At 37.7% G+C, this 20270-nt stretch overlaps 1 protein-coding gene across 3 annotated transcripts in view; it reads left to right on the plus strand.

Moving 5' to 3' along the window:
- LOC143211118 (acyl-CoA Delta-9 desaturase-like) overlaps positions 1-20267 on the plus strand; it is a 285417-nt gene extending 265150 nt beyond the window's left edge. For 2 of the 3 annotated variants that reach the window (XM_076428575.1, XM_076428577.1), the window contains 2 exons: positions 3981-4217; positions 19287-20267. In XM_076428575.1, the coding sequence (XP_076284690.1) occupies positions 3981-4217; positions 19287-19404 (355 nt within the window). In that variant the 3' untranslated portion in view covers positions 19405-20267. The remainder of the gene's footprint in view (positions 1-3980; positions 4218-19286) is intronic. The other variant, XM_076428576.1, reaches the window with a different exon arrangement.
- Positions 20268-20270: the final 3 nt, after the last annotated feature.

A 20270-nucleotide genomic window follows, 5' to 3' on the forward strand; every position in this document is an offset into this window, starting at 1 on the left:
GCCGAGGCTTCGTAGGCAACGCCGTACGTAGACCACTCAGGCGCTTAGTCTTTTGCGGAACAGCCTATTGAAAGGTCGAAATAAATTGTCTAATCCTCCTCGAGCATTTACTCTCTTACAAATCAGAAGCGAATAGCCAAACGACTATTTGCGATTTATTGTTTTACGATTTTATTTTACGATTTGCACCTCAGGTAGCTGGCTCTCTGGTAGTGGCACGACTCTCATGCTGCCTTATATGCGTTCACTCCTAAGTCTATTTGATAAATTTTTATTATATTTTCGGGGACAATACCGAAATGTAACTATTATACATTTAAGAAATTCTAATTTTATTTACAAGCATTCGGTAATTCTTCCAAAAAAACTGATCACAATCATATTCGAAATTAACGAGACATAAAATCTTTGTTATTGATAAATATATGAAAAAATGTGTCAAACAAAAGTTGTATTGTTAGACGAATTAAATATAATGCTGAAAAAAAAAAATTTTTTTTGAGATCCAATTTTCGAAATTTCAAAGTTGCGGAACTTTTTTCTACGATGACCTTGTACGTTATTTGCACATGGTTATAGAGCATGGAAAGACAAATTCAACGATATATAGAAATGTATATTTACGATGTACTATAATGGAGAAAATCAAGTTTCAAAAATAAACAATTTTCAAGCGCGCTGTGGCATGGGTTCCCATTGTCCGATCGAGCTGAAATTTTGCACATATCATTTTTTCACCAAGTGGCATATTTTAGGGAAGTGAGGCCAAAAAAATCTTTAAAAAAATTTTTGGCTCCTATAGCTAAGGACCACCCTAGTGTACACGTGTATGTCAGATACACGTGAAATCGAGATCTGTAGTTTGTACCCATATGTTTAATAGATTTTTTTTTTGAATGTGGTCGCATTACTTTCCGGACAGACCCTGTATAACAATGAGTATAAGGTATCCTTTCATATTTTTAAACTTAAAATCCATTAGTTCAAACAATTACTTTTTATACACCCTGTGCATACATACAGTGGGTGTATAAAGTGTTCGTAAACCTCTCAAAAACGAATAACTTTTTCAAAATTCCACCCAACAGCTCGAGTTTCTTTGAGACGTTAGAAGGTTTAGTATAGTATAAGCTAATGTGTAAATAATCTTTTCTTTAATCGCCATGATTTTTAAATTTGTTACTTACCGCTTGACTGGTTCCAGGGAGAATCCCCTAATAGTGGCGATAAAATTGTATCAGCTACGGTAACAGAGACCTTCGCGATAACTACGGAGGTGGGCGTCGTGTAAACGTTTAACACTAAACCTATCGAACACTAAAAACGATTAAAGTGTTTCAGCTTACAAAACTGACAAGATAATATAATGAAAATGAATGAAAAATGAAAATGAAAAATATATTAGGTGTACAAATACTTTCTCGGCCTTTTTTAACTTCTCGATTTTATAGGGAAGTTATTGTAATGACCCCGAAAATCGAAAATCGATTTTTTAGCAGATCTTCACGTTTCATGGTCATTGCAGTCATTTTAGACTATTTTCAGCAAAATGTTCGTATGTGTGTGTGTGTGCGTATGCCTGTTTCTATGGTATCAAATTTTTCGTTAACGTTTTCTGAAAAAGTAACAACGCGATCAGAATGATGAATAATGCAATCGATGTGCCCCGTCGTAACTTAGAGCTGATTAGATTTTGGTCCATAATGGTCAAGTAGTTTTTTAGATTTTTAGTTTTTTTCGAAAGGAGTTGATTCTACAATGCAATTTATACGAGAGAACGGAAAGTTTCCACCGAAGAAACAAACGTAATTACACAAAAAACTTTTTTTTCATTTTTTTTGTACCTTACGCTAATGTTTCCGCTTACAATAATCGAAAATTATCCCAATGCAAGAGTGAGTTAATCATCTCTACTCCCAAGAATACATTTTCAAAGAATATCGATGAAAGTACAAAAAAAATTTATATTACAATCTTTAAAAAAACAATCATTTCAAAACGAATTATTAACTTAGATTAAATTGAAAATTAATATAAACTATATGATAATTATTAATAACATTGATGTTGAAAACGGATTGGTTATTGGAGCACACATGCGGAATATTAAAATTTATTACTTTTCAAGAAAATACTAAAATTTCGTCTATATTGTGGTTAGATTTTTAATTGCCCAGAGTAGGAGTGAAAGTAAGAACTCGTTATCGTAATTATATGAAAAATGCAAATATTGATCAAAATTTAACACCAATAATAAAAATATTGAATCAAGTAAATATGTCGAGTGAGGAAAAATATCAAATCACACGTTCCAGTGGTTCCTGCTGAAGCGATTACGATTCATAAAAGTCAGGGACAAACAGACGAGAAAAGTATGTTTGAATTTTAAAACATCAGAAAAACAAACTTTACAAATGTTGTATGTAGCACTGAGCAGAGTTTCAAAATTGAGCAGTTTATATATTTTGGGACAATTTAAATTATCAGTATCGAAGAAATCCAAGATCAATACTGCAAACCCGGATAATGAGAAGTTGTATCGTTTGCGAAAAACTAATTAAGACAATTTATTTTTCAACATTAGTACGCTATAACAAGGAACCAAGCGAACAACGAGCCTACGATGTTCGTTTAATGCGCCGCCATATAGCAAACATCTTGATAAGTAGAAAACTATTGAATTTCCCTGAAAACGTGTAATCTTCTTAAAACGTACACCTAATAATGATAATAATATACTGCAACTAACGAATCGGGAAGTTCTTTGTGTGGCTCTTGGAGAGTCACACACGAAATAAAAAACATTAATAGCTACAGGCCCTACTAGCCATGGGTACCACTAACCCTTTCGGAAGAGCAGTCCTACCCGCGAGCGAGCGAAGCGAGCGAGCAAAAACAACCCTACTTGCGAGCGAGCGAAGCGAGCGAGCAACAATAACCCTCTAGTTTTACTATAAATCAAAGTATATTTTAATCGGGAAAGTAATCTCCGTTTGCTTCCACACATATCTTCCACCTGTCATTCAGGCAGATTGCGAATTTCTTGGCGGTAAAAAGATGGTGGTTTTGTGTCGATAAAGTCGGTAATGGAATTTTTTTACTTCATCGAACGTTTGGAAATGGCTATCAGCCAAATGATGTTGGAGCGATCGGAACAGCTGAAAATCCGATGGAGCCAAGTCTGGTGAATACGCCGGGTGTGGCAAAACTTCCCAGCCCAACGAATCTAAAGCATCTTCGGGTCAATTTTGCTGTGTGTGGTCTGGCATTGTCATGCAGTAATATGACCGGCCTAGGTCCTATGCTTGTGTATGGCCGCTTGCGCTCAATTTCGTCGATTAAACGCTGTAGTTGGAGCTTCTTTAAACAACTGGAAATGTCATGTTGGGTAACTTCTAATGTATTTAGTAGCAAGCTCCGATTGCGTTTGGTAAGGATCTTCGTCCAGCAACTGCTCAAAATCCTCGTCTTAAAATTTTTTGATCGTCCTGCTCTCCCGCCATCCTCGAGATCAAAATTTCCACTCTGAAACCTTTTAAACCACTTTTTCACGGTAATAATGGATACGGCATTCTCTCACAATGTCTGACAAATCATCTCAGCCTCGGAAGTTTTTTTTTCAATTCGAACGAGAAAAACATACAGTGTCTAATATCAACGTTATTGCAACCCATTTTGTGCTCAATGTGTTCACGAAGTATATTTTAAGATTATGTTAATTTGTTGATTCGGAAAAATAGTCTAATAGGTTGGTATTATATGACGCTAGACTTGGAAGGAAAATTTTTTCGTTCAAATATTCAGTACAGTTGTATTTATTCTCAGGCCGAGAACTTATTCGTACACCTAATAAAACCGGTGATTTGACCAGCAGTGGTAGGTTTAGTGTTAATCAGCATCAAACAAATGACATTTTCATTTGAATTGATCATTGTCGTTCAAAAATGTCTAATTCGACGCGTTTTCATAAAATTTCGCAGATCAATCGGGCCAGCCGAAAATATCGGCGTCGCCATATGCACTTACGGCGAGGGCTGGCACAATTACCACCATGTGTTCCCATGGGACTATAAAACAGCCGAATTGGGAAACTACAGGACGAACTTCACCACGGCTTTCATCGATTTCTTCGGCAAAATAGGCTGGGCGTACGACATGAAAACCATTCCTTCCGCGGTTGTACAGAAACGGGCAAGCCGTACCGGTGATGGGTCGACGTAAGTATTTCAATGAATCCAGAAAATTTCATTTTTTTTCGAATGTCATACATTAGAAACGTAAACTGTATTGTACATAAGCTTCTATGTAAAATATGTTCGTTTTACAATTCAACGTGTTCTTATTCAATGGTACCTATTATAAACAAGTTTTTGGGACAGCTATGGGTTCTCCGATTTCCCCAGTCATTGCTAATCTGCTAATGGAAGAATTAGAGAAAGTCTCGATTGCTAAATTACCTTTTGATTTAATTTTTTACAAAAGATATGTTGACGATATCATCACTTGCATAAAACCTGATCAAATAGACATTCTTTTAGACACATTTAACAGTTTTCACAACAGACTTCAATTCACACATGAGGTTGAATCCGATTCTTGTCTAAACTTTCTTGACATTAGTATAATAAGAGTAGGTAATGAATTAAAGACAAACTGGTACCACAAGTCTACGTGGTCTGGTAGATACATAAATTTTCATTCAATTGGGCTTGATTAAAGGTTTAATTGACCGTGCAATTCTACTTTCAAACCCTGAATTCAGATCTAATAATCTGATGCTCATTAAAAATGTTCTTAAAAGTAATGGTTTCCCTGTTATTCTTGTTTCCAATATCATCAAGGAACGGATCATTGGAATATATCATCCTCTTTTAGTCACACAACGAAAAGAGGAAAGGTTTTCAAAACAGGTCCGATCAATTACAAAAACACAGTGATCATTCCCTTTGTTAAAAACATTCCACCCGTAAAAGATAAATTACCACTTCCAAAAAGTTGTAACGTAGTATATGAAATACCTTTTAAAGGTTGCAACCAGACATACATAGGACCGACTTCTAGACACCTGGACACAGGGCCGCTGCGTGCGGTTGTGCACGTTGTGCGCCGCACACGGGCGCTTCGTCGGTCGGCCTTAGTCGGTCGAAACCCTTTACGGTTTCTGTCGGTCGGCTTTAGTTTACGATATTATTGTAAAAATTTGTAATTGTAAATCGATCGACGTACATTAGGGTGGCCCTAAGCTATACTTGGCGAAAAATTTTGTCGAGATACAAAGCACGACGCCCCCCAGAATGGTTCCTTTTGGTGAAAAAAAAATTTGTGCAAAGTTTGAGATCGATCGGAAAAAAGGATCACGTGGCGCATTTAAATTGAAAATTTTGAAATTCATCGTAACTATGAAGTATTATATATCGTTGGATTTGTAATTTTTTTCTAAATAAGAATATGGAAAAATTATATGACCTTAATTGAAAAAAAATAACGATGACCTTGAAATTTCGAAAATTTGATTTTCAAAAAAAATTTTTTTGTGCCATTATATTTACCATATTGAACAGTGCAACTTTTGCCTTGACATTTCTTCGTATAACCACACATAACAGAGATATGTAATTTTGTATTGTACTATTGTACTATTCATGTGAATGAATATTTTGAATATATTCTACAGAATAGAGTAATAAGGAACTATTTCTTCTATTCCAATGTAAGACTATCCGCTTTTAGGATGGGAAGGACAAAGCGGGTCACCAAATTATACGCCGATCAACGGTGAAGCCGCTTGCCAAGAATGCATTTTATTAAATGAACAGACAAACAATACAAAACCTAGAGAGAGAATCCAAATTTGGCAACAGTCACTGGAAGAACGGATCCTCAGACCCAAAGTGGCTGTAAGGACCCGCGCTGCCAGCGTATTTTATGACGCTACGCCTCTGGGTTTTTCCTGAGAGGGAGGTAGCTGTGTGGTTTGCCTGTGCTGCGGACCCTCGACGTTCGATTTAATGTTTTTCGTTATGGTCGTTTTCGTTGCGTCAGGATATTGCTGGCGGTAATCTTTTACCATTTGCAGTATCAACTGCTTTTCTTCCTCAATGCGAGCTAAAATTTGATTGTAATCCTGTATTAGCTTAACGGCTCTTTCTACCGAATCATTGACCACAGATAAAGCCTTAACTATATCTAAACCTAGTTTGTAAGAATCTTCATCTTGCCAAACTATTGGATCTTTTTTTAAAAATTCTGTCAATATATTAAATCTGCTACAAAATTTTCGACTTTCGTCTGATATAAAACCTGAAATGTCCTCTTGCATGTGATCGGCCACATTAGTTGGTAAAATGACAAATTTTTTATAATAATCGCCGCTACTAAAAGATCACTAATTGATCAAGAAACTCTTGTTCCTGTTGATCTTGTATCTGGGATCGTCGTTTACAACTCTTTTGGAAGACCTTCCACTTGTGGTATAATGACTGCAATTTCTCGACGCAGCGACTGTTTAACTGAACTGGAATTCTGGCCTTTTCCCACAACACTTCCACTTCTTTAACAACAACGTGCGCACTAGACTGAAGGTTCAATTTCACGACGAGTTTTTCGCGACTTCTACTCTCCGTTGGGCTTCTCAATTTATATAGAAATTGAGTAGTCTTCCTGTATGACTACTGTAACGTCTCGCGTCTGCCGAATCTGGATTGAACGACGATGATCACGAGTCCAATTTTGTAAGTTGAGGTGATAGTTGGTCAAAGACAACACTTGAGGTTGTATGTTCACTTACTCGATACTGATGATTGCAGTTCGTTAGCCCATTGTCAGACAGATCTAATCGGTGGTTCTCTAATACATCTAAATCTTACTTCGGTGTGGTTGTCGTTTGTTTGAAAAAGCGTGATGATTGGTTGATGGATTTGAAAGTTATTGGTGGAAAAACTTGTAAGGATAGGAGTAGGAATAGGAGTGGGAGTTTAAGTACGGGTGGTTATAAATTTTATAACGAGGGTTTACATCTGTTTCCCGGATGTTCGCTTACGAATTTCAAGATAGGTAAAATTGTAAAAAAATGGACTTAAGGTCCACGGAGTACATCTGGAGGTAACGTAATAAATTATATTCGGTCATAGGTAATAAATGGATATGTTTAAATATCTGTTATTTGTGGTTATACGAAAAAATGTCAGAGGAGAAAGTTGCACTGTTCAATATGGTAAATATAATGGCAAAAAAGTTTTCTTTTTACAAATCAAATTTTCGAAATTTCAAGGTTATCGTTATTTTTTTTTTAGATTAAGGTCATATAATTTTGCCATATTCTTATGTAGACAAAAATTACAAATCCAACGATATATAATACTTTATAGTTACGATGAATTTCAAAATTTTCAAAATTTTCAAATTAAATGCGGCACGTGATCCTTTTTTCCGATCGATCTCAAATTTTGCACACATTTTTTTCTCACCAAAAGGAACCATTCTGGGGGGCGTCGTGAAAAAAATTTGTTGGTAAAAAAATAAGGGCTACCCTAATGTACATACTGTTACGTCCCGGAGTCTGACTTTCGCGAAAACTATCGTTCCGCGACCCATTCCCCTTACTGGACGCTCTCAAATGCGATACAACCTTTTGTCCACGCGGCACGTTACGTCCGACGTCTGACTGGGAACCACGACTTTCGCGAACATGCGTATTCTACTTCACGCTTACAGTAGATTCGCCCCAAAGCGGCGGACGAGAACAGAGATAACTGAGACGGCGCGAATCTTCGCAGGGAAATATCTAGCAACTTATCGGACAGTTGAGTATAGCGATGGGTGAAGACAGGCAGGCTTCCTTTATGCGAACTGCTTCCGTTGCTCGCTGACGGCTGCAGTCGAATCAGGCTGGATCGTCGTAGGAAGGACGATGATCCTCACTCGTCCTGGGAAGATCACGTCGTCGGTGATCCTCGGTTGGCGGGAGATACCCCACTGTTGTCCTCCGTCCCGCGTTCGTTGACGCGCATGAGCTTTCGTAATTGATAGCGACGAACGCGAATTGAATAGGAAAGCGCGAGGATGTAGGGAGAAGAACTAAGCGAGACTCACTTATTAAATTAATAACTGGGAATATATTTGTAACGTATGAAATGAAATTATAATGAACTAGAAGCGCGTGATATAGCAGGACCGCTAAAAGGCGGATGAGAGCGAGGACTCGTCGGAGTCCGGACCGGGACATCCAGGAGGCGGCGAGCCTCGCTGGAGTCTTGAACGAACGTGTCAGACTGGCTGTCCGAATTGAACTGACTGAACTCTTTTTAGGATCGTGAGGTCGAATACATAGGTGTCTTATTTTCTACCGGATGTCTCGTTAGACATAACGCTATGGATGTTATGAGAAGCGCGCGATTAATGATTACGGTGAATGCTACGTGATACTGCTACGGGGAATACATTAAGATATGATTATTATACAAGGGTTAAGATAAGAATGGGTATATGGTATGAGGTGAGAATCGGATCTGATGAACGGAGCGAAGTATGACTACTTATAACTAATCAATATTCTTAATAATTACGGTTACAATATCCTACTCTTATTGGCTATGCTTATAACCTATGGCAACACGTCGGCAGACGTGACACATACTATCTCCTCGCCGATTTCGATGAGCTTTATTTCAAAGGAAAAAGATATTTAAAACATCGAATTTATAACATATTTCAAAGTCATCGAAATCGGTGAGGACCCACATCATCGGCAATTTTACCCGAACGATAGAAGAAGCACAAACTTATTGAATTAAAAACTCACTTATTCAGCCGTAAATCCATTTGACTACCACATATAACCACCACACTTTCACATAATTGTTGAACTCGTAGCACACTTTTATAACTCGTATCGATATCGAACGAAATTACTTACTCCGACGCGGAAAGAGTTCGATGCTCTTCGCGATGCCGCGCGAAACTGTGCTCTCTAAGGGTACAATGTATTCGATGAAGGCGTCGTTTAAAACAAATGAAATCGTTCCCAAGGAGATATTGATTTTTCGAGAATCATATGGCATTGATTTTTCGAGAATCATATGATTCTCGAAAACATCGATTCTTGACGAACGAACGATGCCATGGACGAGATATCTCGTGTATCCTTATTACTGATATAACGTTCTATTATCCATCCACAGCATCGTTTCTTCGACATCGCGGAAACGAGATATCTCGTCGATTGTAATTCCTGTGCGGCTGTGAAAAGGACTGATCAAAATTTTATAAATTTATACAATTTCGAGAAAATTGTGGTTTTTCCAATACCACGCGCGGAAAAAATTTTTTCTGAACATGCTGTACTTCATTTCCCGTAGATTTTTTCGCGCTGATTTCAAATCTGGTCTCAAAATTTTTCTACGACCTCAGGATATTGCAAAATAGATTTCTTGAAATTCTACATGTTTAATAAATTTTCTCAACGTTAAAAAACGTTAGTACATACAGGGTGAGTCCGAAGAAACAGAACACCTAAATACCTCCGTTACTTTTCGTTGTACAAAAAAACTACTTAGGACAAAGTTACACTGTTTGAAGGGCCACATCTAACGGTGTAAGGGAAAAAATTTTCGAGGTCATTTTTTTAATGAGATTTCAAGGTTCACAGACGAGCGTTCGGGAAGCATGTGTTGGTGTCTTTTCGGCCGATTTCGACCGAAAAGGTGCTCACAGTGGAGCCGACATCGGGCAAAATGGTCAAGGTCAGCGGGGAGCCGAACCTTTTCGAGACCTTCGAGAAGGGTAACAATGGACAAACCCCATGGGGTCCCGACGCCGGAGGAGAATCAAATCATTTTGTTTTTCGCCCTACGTCGGACGGTGCAGCGTTCACTTTAAATAATTTTCATGTCGCCAATTTTCAAGTATCCGTATTTTTAAGAACGGGTCCACAAAGAGGGCACTTGGGGCTATATTATCATTATTTTTATTTTTCCAATTTCCTGCCGGTATGATAGCAATGCGCCTGTTTAAAAAACAATTGCAAAATAAACTATGAAAATAAATATTTTTTCAACTGAAATAATTTTTATTAAATACTCTTATGGTGTCACTATGTGCACCCAACACTAAAATTGTCATTGTTTTGTTAGTTTGGCCGTTATAATTTAATGGAAAAGTTGTGACACCTCATATTTCACGTCCGCGTAGAACCATCAATTTTCAAGATTTCAAAGAATTCTCTTTGAGATACGTTCATAACTTTTTTGGAATATAACGTTCATATTAACGTCCTGTTCTAAACGAAAAAAATTAATAATTAGTTTTGTATTTTTTATAATTTAAAGTAATGCACTCACCGCACTGAATAATATCTACGCTATAAATGTTTAGAAAATCAAGGAGTGCATATATAATACATTATAACAACAAAGAAAGTAGAAAAAATGTTTTCCTTCAAATGGATGTCGCAGAGCTTTCCGATGTCAGCGTTTATGCTTAGGTTCTATCTCTTATAATCTATGATCGATGTATTAATATTGTAATGTATTAATATTTTAATGTATTTCAGTACATAGATTTTTTAAAATGACGTTACCATAGTAAACGAATTATTGCCACGTCTTGAGGATTTTGCATCACTGTGCGACGTACGATAGCGTAGCGGCTATCGGCACGTGCAATAAAACATTTGGCGCGTCCAATTCATAATTCTTTACTGTAACGTTTTTAAATTACTTTACAACTGAGTTAAGTAAAGTACAACTCGTGATGTCCGAGAAAGTGCCGACTTCCAGCTCAATAGTAATGATCTGTCATAAACCTCTTCATAGAGAACAGTCCCGGGAACGGCACATAAACAAATCGAGCCTATCATCTGTAGGTCTGCCTATCCCCACCACAGCCGCGCCCCTGGTCCCAATGTTTTGAATTCGACGCTGTACGCTAGATAGTATGTGTGGCTGCCGTAGCCAATATTTCGACAACAGCCGAACAGGCGTGTGAAACGAGGCCTGCCTCCTCCACTCTAATCCAATCGGGCGCGCATCGTACCTAGAGACCAGGCTTGCCATATTCCGCGCGGTACCAGGCCCCACCTCGCCACGCTACTACGCTGAGCCCGCCCCACTCTTCCCACTAACACTGACGCGTACCGTTAACTGAGCTTGCTCCACGCGGTACGCGTCAGTGATGTGGGAAGAGTGGGGCGAGCTCAGCGTAGTAGCGCGGCGAGGGGCGCAGCGGTAAGGGGCCTGGCACGCGCGGAATATGGCAAGCCTGCTAGAGACACGTCACCGTAGTCCTGCCTGGGAACCTTCTTCTCACGCTCGCATCAATACAATGTCGCCAATTCGGACCCATACGAGATGGCGCCTTGCCACCCCCTACAATCGCGTAGTAGTGGGCGGTAACGGTTTAATATCTTAACCCACTCACAGCTGTGCTAATTCAATTATACAATTAAATTACATTGTATTTCAATTATACATATAGTAATTCAACTACGTCATCACTGAATTACATATTACATTAAAATACAGTTCTTCAAATTATAGTCCAGAACTTTGAAGAAGTGCGGATATATTTTTATGTTTTTCTTTCATATGCTCTTGTTTGCTGTCCATGCGGTGTAGTTTCTATTCCTCGTCCTCCTTCAGAATACGTACCGCTATTTTATAATTGTACTCCAATTGCAATTACGAATTACATTGTACTTTAATTGAATGAAGATATGTGTTGATTGTAATAACGGCAAGTCTGTCGATAAAGTAGGTGCAAACAATTATCATATGAACAGATAGTTTGTAGTGACACCTGTTGTGTACTACTGCGTGTTGTGTATACTCTGAACAATGTATGTAACCCAGTCTCTGTACGACCGCACAACCAGAAGGTCTTTTATACGAGTATTAGATTAAAGTGTTATATTAAAACCAGTCTATACATATATTCCTACTCTGCTCATATCCAGTAAAAGTAATACTGTTATTACAACAGAAAATTCAACAATATGAATTATAAATTACAATATGACTGAATTACAATGTAATCAATTAGTTTGTATTAGGTCGGAGAGAAAGTCCTTACGGTTTTTGTTATTTTGATTTTAATTAAAACCGCAAGAATTTTCTTTTCGGCCTAATAATTTTGATTCCTCGAGTAATTGTAATTCTGCACAACTCTGTCCCACTGCTTTTCCGCTATCGCTTCGTACGGGCATTGTATTGGACTACTTGTTGGACATAAACAAATTGAAAATGTTTTTTCACTACATGAAAGGTGTCCCATCTCAACTTGGCCAAAAGTGTCTTCCAGGTGGAAGACAGATAAAAGAGTCACTGTACACGGTGTGCGGGTTGACGGGAAACCCCAAAAATAAATAGCTGCAGCCTACAACTGACCGTGGAATTCTGCAAGGTTTATAACACATAATTGCTATTGAGGCATAGGAAGATGTCAGAGTCTTCCTTCGTGGCTCCGACAATAAAGTAATAAAGAACTAAATGTATTTAAGAGAGGCTTTCTCTAAAAAATTTGCAATATATTCCGGTACGTTGTCGAACTTTTGATGCCGTGGGTGTGGTCACGTCGATAAAAACGACCTTGTTATTAGAAAAAAAGTTGAATTAGAAAAAATGTATTCTCATTCCTTTGTTGTTTTTATGTATATGCACTCCATGTGAGTACATTACTTTAAATTATAAAAAATACAAAACTAATTATTAATTTATTTCGTTTATTATTGAGATCCTTTGAGTACCACCGATTTTTTTTTTGTTTAGAACTAGACGTTAATGTGAACGTTATAATACAAAAAAGTTTGCGACATTTTGAACTTTCCGATAAATAAGGTCACTATCGTTTGGAAACAGCGAGATAAACGAATCCACATTTATTAAGCTTGACATTTTTAAAACTAACAATAAGAAAATGAAAACATTATCCGGATGGCGTCTTTCAGTTTTTTTCAAAAATCAGGCGATGAATGAAATGATAATTAAAATAAACAACAATTAAATATAATAATTCTGCTTACGATTGATCTAAATCGCAGTATCTTATAATTGTTTTAGTTTTTAATTATTCTCGAGTATCCATATTTCCGTGAACGTTGATCTACATACAATTAATGCACATGTATCATTCCATGCAAAATAGGACTCCTGTTTCGAATTTTGTTCAAATTTGGATATGTTGCAGTCTTTAGTAAAATATGAACGTATCTCAAAGAGAATTCTTTGAAATCTTGAAAATTGGCGGCTCTACGGACGTGGAATATGAGGTGTCACAACTTTTCCATTAAATTATAACGGCCAAACTAACAAAACAATGACAATTTTAGTGTTGGGTGCACATAGTGAAACCATAAGAGTATTTAATAAAAATTATTTCAGTTGAAAAAATATTTATTTTCATAGTTTATTTTGCAATTGTTTTTTAAACAGGCCCATTGCTATCATACAACCAGGAAATTGGAAAAATAAAAATAATGATAATATAGCCCCAAGTGTCCTCTTTGTGGACCCGTTCTTAAAAATACGGATACTTAAAAATTGGCGACATGAAAATTATTTAAAGTGAACGCTGCACCAAAATACAAGCGCGCGGCGCGGCGCGGCGGGGGTCCTGTCGGTCGACGTCGGTCAAAGCTAGAAGGGTCTCACAGACGAGCCTACCCACACATTTGAAAGGTCGGGCCCGATGCCTCTGACGTCACAGTTCCGACCGATGTCGGCTCCACTGTGCGCGTACCCTTAGCGTTTACTTGCTAATGTAAATTGAAGAGTTGAAATTGAAATTGAAGTTGAAGGGTTGGTATTGAAATTGAAGTTGATATTGACGAAATGAAATTGAAAAACTAGGGGGTTATTGTTGCTCTCTCGCTTCGCTCGCTCGCGAGTAGGGTCGTTTTTGCTCGCTCGCTTCGCGAGCTCGCGGATAGGACTGCTCTTGCGAAAGGGTTAGTGGTACGCATGGCTAGTAGTACCTATAGCTATTAATGTTTTTTTTTTTATTTGGTGTGTGACTCTCCACGAGCCACACAAAGAACTTCCCGATTCGTTAGTTGCAGTATATTATTATCATTATTAGGTGTACGTTTTAAGAAGATTATACGTTTTGAGGCAAATTCAATAGTTTTCTACTTATCAAAATGTTTGCTATATGGCGTCGCATTAAACGAACATCGCAGGATCGTTATTCGCTTGGTTCCTTGTTATAGCATACTAATGTTGCAAAATAAATTGTCTTAATTAGTTTTTCGCAAACGATACAACTCCTCATTATCCGGGTTTGCAGTATTGATCTTGGTTTTCTTCGATACTGTTAATTTAAATTGTCCCAAAATATATAAACCGCGCTCAATTTTGAAACTCTGCTCAGTGCTACATACAACATTTGTAAAGTACGCATTTCTGATTTTTTAAAATCCAAACATAGTTTTCTCGTCTGTTTGTCCCTGACTTTTATGAATCGTAATCGCTTCAGCAGGAACCACTGGAAATGACTACGTGTGATTTGATATTTTTCCTCACTCGACATATTTACTTGATTCGATATTTTTATTATTGGTGTTAAATTTTGATCAGTATTTGCATTTTTCATATAATTACGATAACGAGTTCTTACTTTCACTCCTACTCTGGGCAATTGAAAAACTAAACACAATATAGACGAAATTTTAGTATTTTCTTGAAAAGTAATAAATTTTAATATTCCGCATGTGTGCTCCATTAACCAATCCGTTTTCAACATCAATGTTATTAATAATTATCATATAGTTTATATTAATTTTCAATTCAATCTGAGTTAATAATTCGTTTTGAACTGATTGTTTTTTTAAAGATTGTAATATAAATTTTTTTTTGTACTTTCATCGATATTCTTTGAAAATGTATTCTCGGGAGTAGAGATGATTAACTCACTCTTGCATTGGGATAATTTTCGATTATTGTAAGCAGAAACATTAGCTTAAGGTACAAAAAAAAAATTTTTTTTTCATTAAAAAAATTTTTTTAAATTTAAAAAAAATGAAAAAAAATTTTTTTGTGTAATTACGTTTGTATCTTCGGTGGAAACTTTCCGTTCTCTCGTATAGATTGCATTGTAGAATCAACTCCTTTCGGAAAAAACTACTTGACCAATATGGACCAAAATCTAATCAGCTCTAAGTTACGACGGGGCACATCGATTGCATCATTCATCATTCTGATCGCGTTGTTACTTTTTCTAAAAACGTTAACGAAAAATTTGATACCATAGAAACAGACATACGCACGCGCGTACACACACACACACACACACATACGAACATTTTGCTGAAAATAGTCTAAAATGACTGCAATGACCATGAAACGTGAAGATTTGCTAAAAAATCGATTTTCGATTTTCGGGGTCATTACAATAACTTCCCTATAAAATCGGGAAGTTAATTGATGTTGAAATTGAAATTGAAGAGTTGAAATTGTTACGAGCCAGGGCCGCGAGCAGCACGAGTGGCCGGCGAAGGGTTATTACCCTAGGAATATGATATAAACTTGTTAGTTAAGGAACGCGGACGAACCCAATGCGAAATTGGGGAGCCGCTAGGATTATTGACAGCGAGGACGAACCTGACGCGAAGTCAGGGAGCCTCTAGGAATGGAGTCAAACGCAGACGAACCCGATGCAAAACCGGGGAGCTGCTAGGAGGTTGTATAATAGCACAGACGAACCTGATGCAAAATCAGGGAGCTGTTAGGAGGCGGACGAACCCAATGCGAAACTGGGGAGCCGGTAGGTTGGATAAATCTCTGTTCGGACAATTGGAATGTCGCGAAAGAACCTAATGGTTAATCAGGGAATTGCTAGGATAATTAGTAAGCCTCGTAACTAGTATAATTTAATTGATATAATCCGAGCGGTAAGATTGTATCATGTGGGGACGTTCAATTACTTGGTTAGGATATTGGACGATAATTATGGGTTTAATGAATTTGAGTTAATTATCAAAAGAAGACAAATATATTCTTACTATAGAGTTTCGTTCTACAAGTGTATTTGTGTCGCGAATGAACTGAATTTAGAATAGGAAAGAAATTGAAAGGTGATATTACCTAAGCTAAGACGCACGGTGTTGACGCACTGGCAATGCGGGGGACTCGGAGCAACCTTGTCACTGCCTAACAGATTTTAGACCGAACTCGCGGAATCTGTACGGTTAAACTTTGATTCAAAAGGAACGAACGTCCGATCTCACTGGTAGTTGACTTCCGAGATGCAGCACGACGCGACACTATTCGTGATTACGACAGTACTAGCCCACGAGAGTAGAAATGTAAGGGCTTATATAGCCCTGCAATGACGGGTGGTACTTGTCAGTACCCTTCAAGTGAACATTCGTATTTTGTCAACGACCAGTTGGTCGTGCGTACGTTTGGGCCCTAAACTAACCTAAACAGTTATGTATGTTTATCTGGAGAAAAACTCTGTTCGTTTATCTAGGACGGTTCCTGCCAGAGATGATATTGAACACCTGTTCGTCATCCGTAACAAAATTAACGAATTGAAATTGAAATATTGAAATTGACGGGTTGAAATTAAAATTGAAGTTGAAGGGTTGGTATTGAAATTGAAGTTTAAATGGAAAATTTGATGTTGAAATTGAAGACTTTGAATTAACGAAGTGAAATTGAAAAGTTGAAGTAGAAGTGAAATTGAAAAATTGAAGTTGAAATGGAAGAGTTGAAATTGAAGTTGAAATGGAAGAGTTGAAATTGAAGTTGAAATTAAAGTTAAAATGGAAAAAGTGAAGTTGGAAATGATGTTGAAGAGTTGATATTGAAATTGAAGTTGAAATGGAAAAATTGATGTTGAAATTGAAGAGTTGAAATTAACGAATTGAAATTGAAAAATTGAAGTTGAAATTGAAAAATTGACGTTGAAACTGAAAAATTGAAATTGAAGAGTTGAAATTGAAATTGAAGTTGAAGGGTTGATATTGAAATTGAAGTTGATATTGACGAAATGAAATTGAAAAATTGAAGTTGAAATGGAAGAGTAGAAATTGAAGTTGAAATGGAAGAATAGAAATTGAAGTTGAAGTGGAAGAGTTGAAATTGAAGTTGAAATGGAAAAATTGGCATTGAATATGAAGATGATACTTAGTTGTGTAACGTCTTAGTACGACAATAATGGTGTTTTAGAGATATTTAAATTGAAATATCTCGTGAACTACTAACTTTTCGACATACATAAGTTAAGACTTTTTTATGACGAATGTCCAGTTGCATCGATTGATGTATTAAAATATACCTCATTCCACTTAAAAAAATATAGATGACCTTGAAATCTCATTAACCCTTTGCGGTCCTATGTCGAGTGTGACTCGACATCGCATTTCGTTCTGGCGTGTCCTATGTCGAGTGTGACTCGACACGGCAAATTTTTTTATTTTTTCTTCAATTTCGTCTTATATTATCGTCGAGAACCACCCCTTAAATTTTCTCCCACCTGTAGGTAAACACCCTGTATATCTGTGCGGACCGGCTGGTACGAAATTGCGAATGCCGCGCGGACCGCAAAGGGTTAAAAAATGACCTCGAAAATTTTTTCCCTTACACCGTTAGATGTGGCCCTTCAAACAGTGTAACTTTGTCCTAAGTAGTTTTTTTGTACAACGTGTTACGTCCCGGAGTCTGACTTTCGCGAAACTATCGTTCCGCGACCCATTCCCCTTACTGGACGCTCAAATGCGATGCAACCTTTTGTCCACGCAGCACGTTACGTCCGACGTCTGACTGGGAACCACGACTTTCGTGAACATGCGTATACTACTTAACGCTTACAGGTAGTAGATTCGCCCGAAGCGGCGGGCGAGAACAAAGATAACAGACAGCGCGAATCTTCGCAGGGAAATATTTAGCGACTTATCGGACAGTTGAGTATAGCGATCGGTGAATACAGGCAGGCTTCGTTTATGAGAACTGCTTTCGTTGCTCGTCGTTCGTGGGTCGTCGTAGGGAGGACGATGATCCTCACTCGTCCTGGGAAGATCACGTCGTTGGCGATCCTCGGTTGACGGGGGATACCCCGCTGTTGTCCTCCGTCTCGCGTTCGTTGACACGCACGAGCTTTCGTAATTGATAGCGACGAACGCGAATTGAATAGGAGAGTGTCGCAAGCGCGAGGATGTAGGGACAAGAACTAAGCGAGACTCACTTATTAAATTAATAACTGGGAATATATTTTTAACGTATGAAATGAAATTACAATGAATTAAAAGCGCGTGATATAGCAGGATCGCTCCAAGGCGGATGAGACCGAGGACTCGTCGTAGTCCGGACCGGGACATCCAGGAGGCGACGAGCCTCGCTGGAGTCTTGAACGAACGTGACAGACTGGCTGTCCGAATTGAACTGAATTAACTGAACTCTTTTTAGGATCGTGAGGTCGAATACATAGGTGTCTTATCTTCTACGCGATGTCTCGTTAGACATAACGCTGCGGATGTTATGAGATGCGCGATTAAATGATTACGGTGAATGCTACGTGATACTGCTACGGGGAATACATTAAGATATGATTATTATACAAGGGTTAAGATAAGAATGGGTGTATGGTATGAGGTGAGAATCGGATGTGATGATCGGAGCGAAGTATGACTACTCATAACTAATGAATATTATTAATAATTACGATTACAATATCCTACTCTTATTAACTATGCTTATAACCTATGGCAACACGTTAGCAGACGTGACATCTGTTTCTCCGGACTCACCCTGTATACAATTTCGTTGCAAATGTGTTGAATGTCAATTTTTCAGTACCACATATTCTGATGGTACATTTTAGTGTGTTTAGTGAGGAAAACAGATTCTATGGCATTTGAATTTACCGCCTAATATTGACCAAGCGTCCATAGATCACTTGGCTCTGGTTGGCCAATTTTGAATACGTCGTTCTAATTATGTATGTTCTGTTTGCTTTGTAACCTTCATGTGGTTTCAGTTCAGTGTCTACCGGCATGGAAACAGTTCACTTGTAATAAGTTTTAAATGTAATTTCTCTGTTATAGCAAGTATGTAAAAGTGATTTATTGGGTATCGTCATAGTATTTTTATTTTTACTTATATTATATTCACATTATTTCTCAGACGCAGAAGTTTACTCTTAAAAAAGATCCACATCAGGATCGAAACGTTGAGTGTCTAATTAATTTGCAAAATTGCTGTGTTTCGTCATTGATCGAACCTGTGTGCCGATATCATCACACTTTGATGGTCTATGTAAAATATTTGACATAATCTTCTTCGTTTGCTCAACAGATACGGCCAGGCGCAGAAACATGTTCACAGTCACGAGGGTGCGAAGTGGGGCTGGGGAGACAAGGACATGGAGTCCGAGGAGATCAAGGAAGTAGAGATCATACACAAATCCAATTAATGTAATTGTATTCAAGGGATTTCGCGTCAATGTTGGGATGAGTTCTCGCGATAGGGTTCGGGTATCGAAAGAAAAGTGATCAATCGATCACAACGTCAATTAATATTTATTACACACACGCCTGTGTATCAACAGTTCTAGCGAAGAAAAAAAGATTGGAGTCCTCCTCGGACCAGAAAATGTTTTATCAACGTTATTAGAAAATTCCTTCGTAGCTAAAAGTTCTCTGATTCACAATGGAACATAACGTAGGTACTCCGGAACACTTGCCGAGACCGAAATAATTCAGTGAACTTTTAGCTTCTATAACTTCCTAACGAATAAGTTTAGGCCATAAGTGGGGTAACTGCACCAGTGAATAAACGGGCACCAGTAAATGAACGCTTTTGTATATTTCAACAAATTTTAAGCCGCACGGCATACTAGCGATAATGACTCTTGGGCCAATGGAATATATGACTCTTTTTCGTAGCTGTATTCCTATTGGTTTATATTGGTCAATTGACCATTAGTTTCTAAGATGGCCTATTTTCACCAAGTGCGTTGAGTGTGTGCAACAGAGCTAAAACTAGTAAGGTATGTATACACGACCTTTTCTTTTACACATGAGTTCTTATACTTTTCTTTTACACATGAGATAAAAGTTACTAATAATATAGATGTACGAGGGTTTAAATATTGAATATAAATCACGAAAATAGCTATAAAATGAATATTTCGCTAAAAATTCGTTGTGCCTATTCACTGGTCCACGATATTATACTCATAGCCCAGTAAATGAACAGAGTGTTCATGAAGTGACAACAATGGTAGAATGTGAAAAAGGAAAGGTATGGAAATGGCCAGAGATTCCAGATACGGTTTGG

This window comes from Lasioglossum baleicum, chromosome 8, assembly GCF_051020765.1.
Source record: "Lasioglossum baleicum chromosome 8, iyLasBale1, whole genome shotgun sequence".
Classification (NCBI taxonomy): domain Eukaryota; kingdom Metazoa; phylum Arthropoda; class Insecta; order Hymenoptera; family Halictidae; genus Lasioglossum; species Lasioglossum baleicum.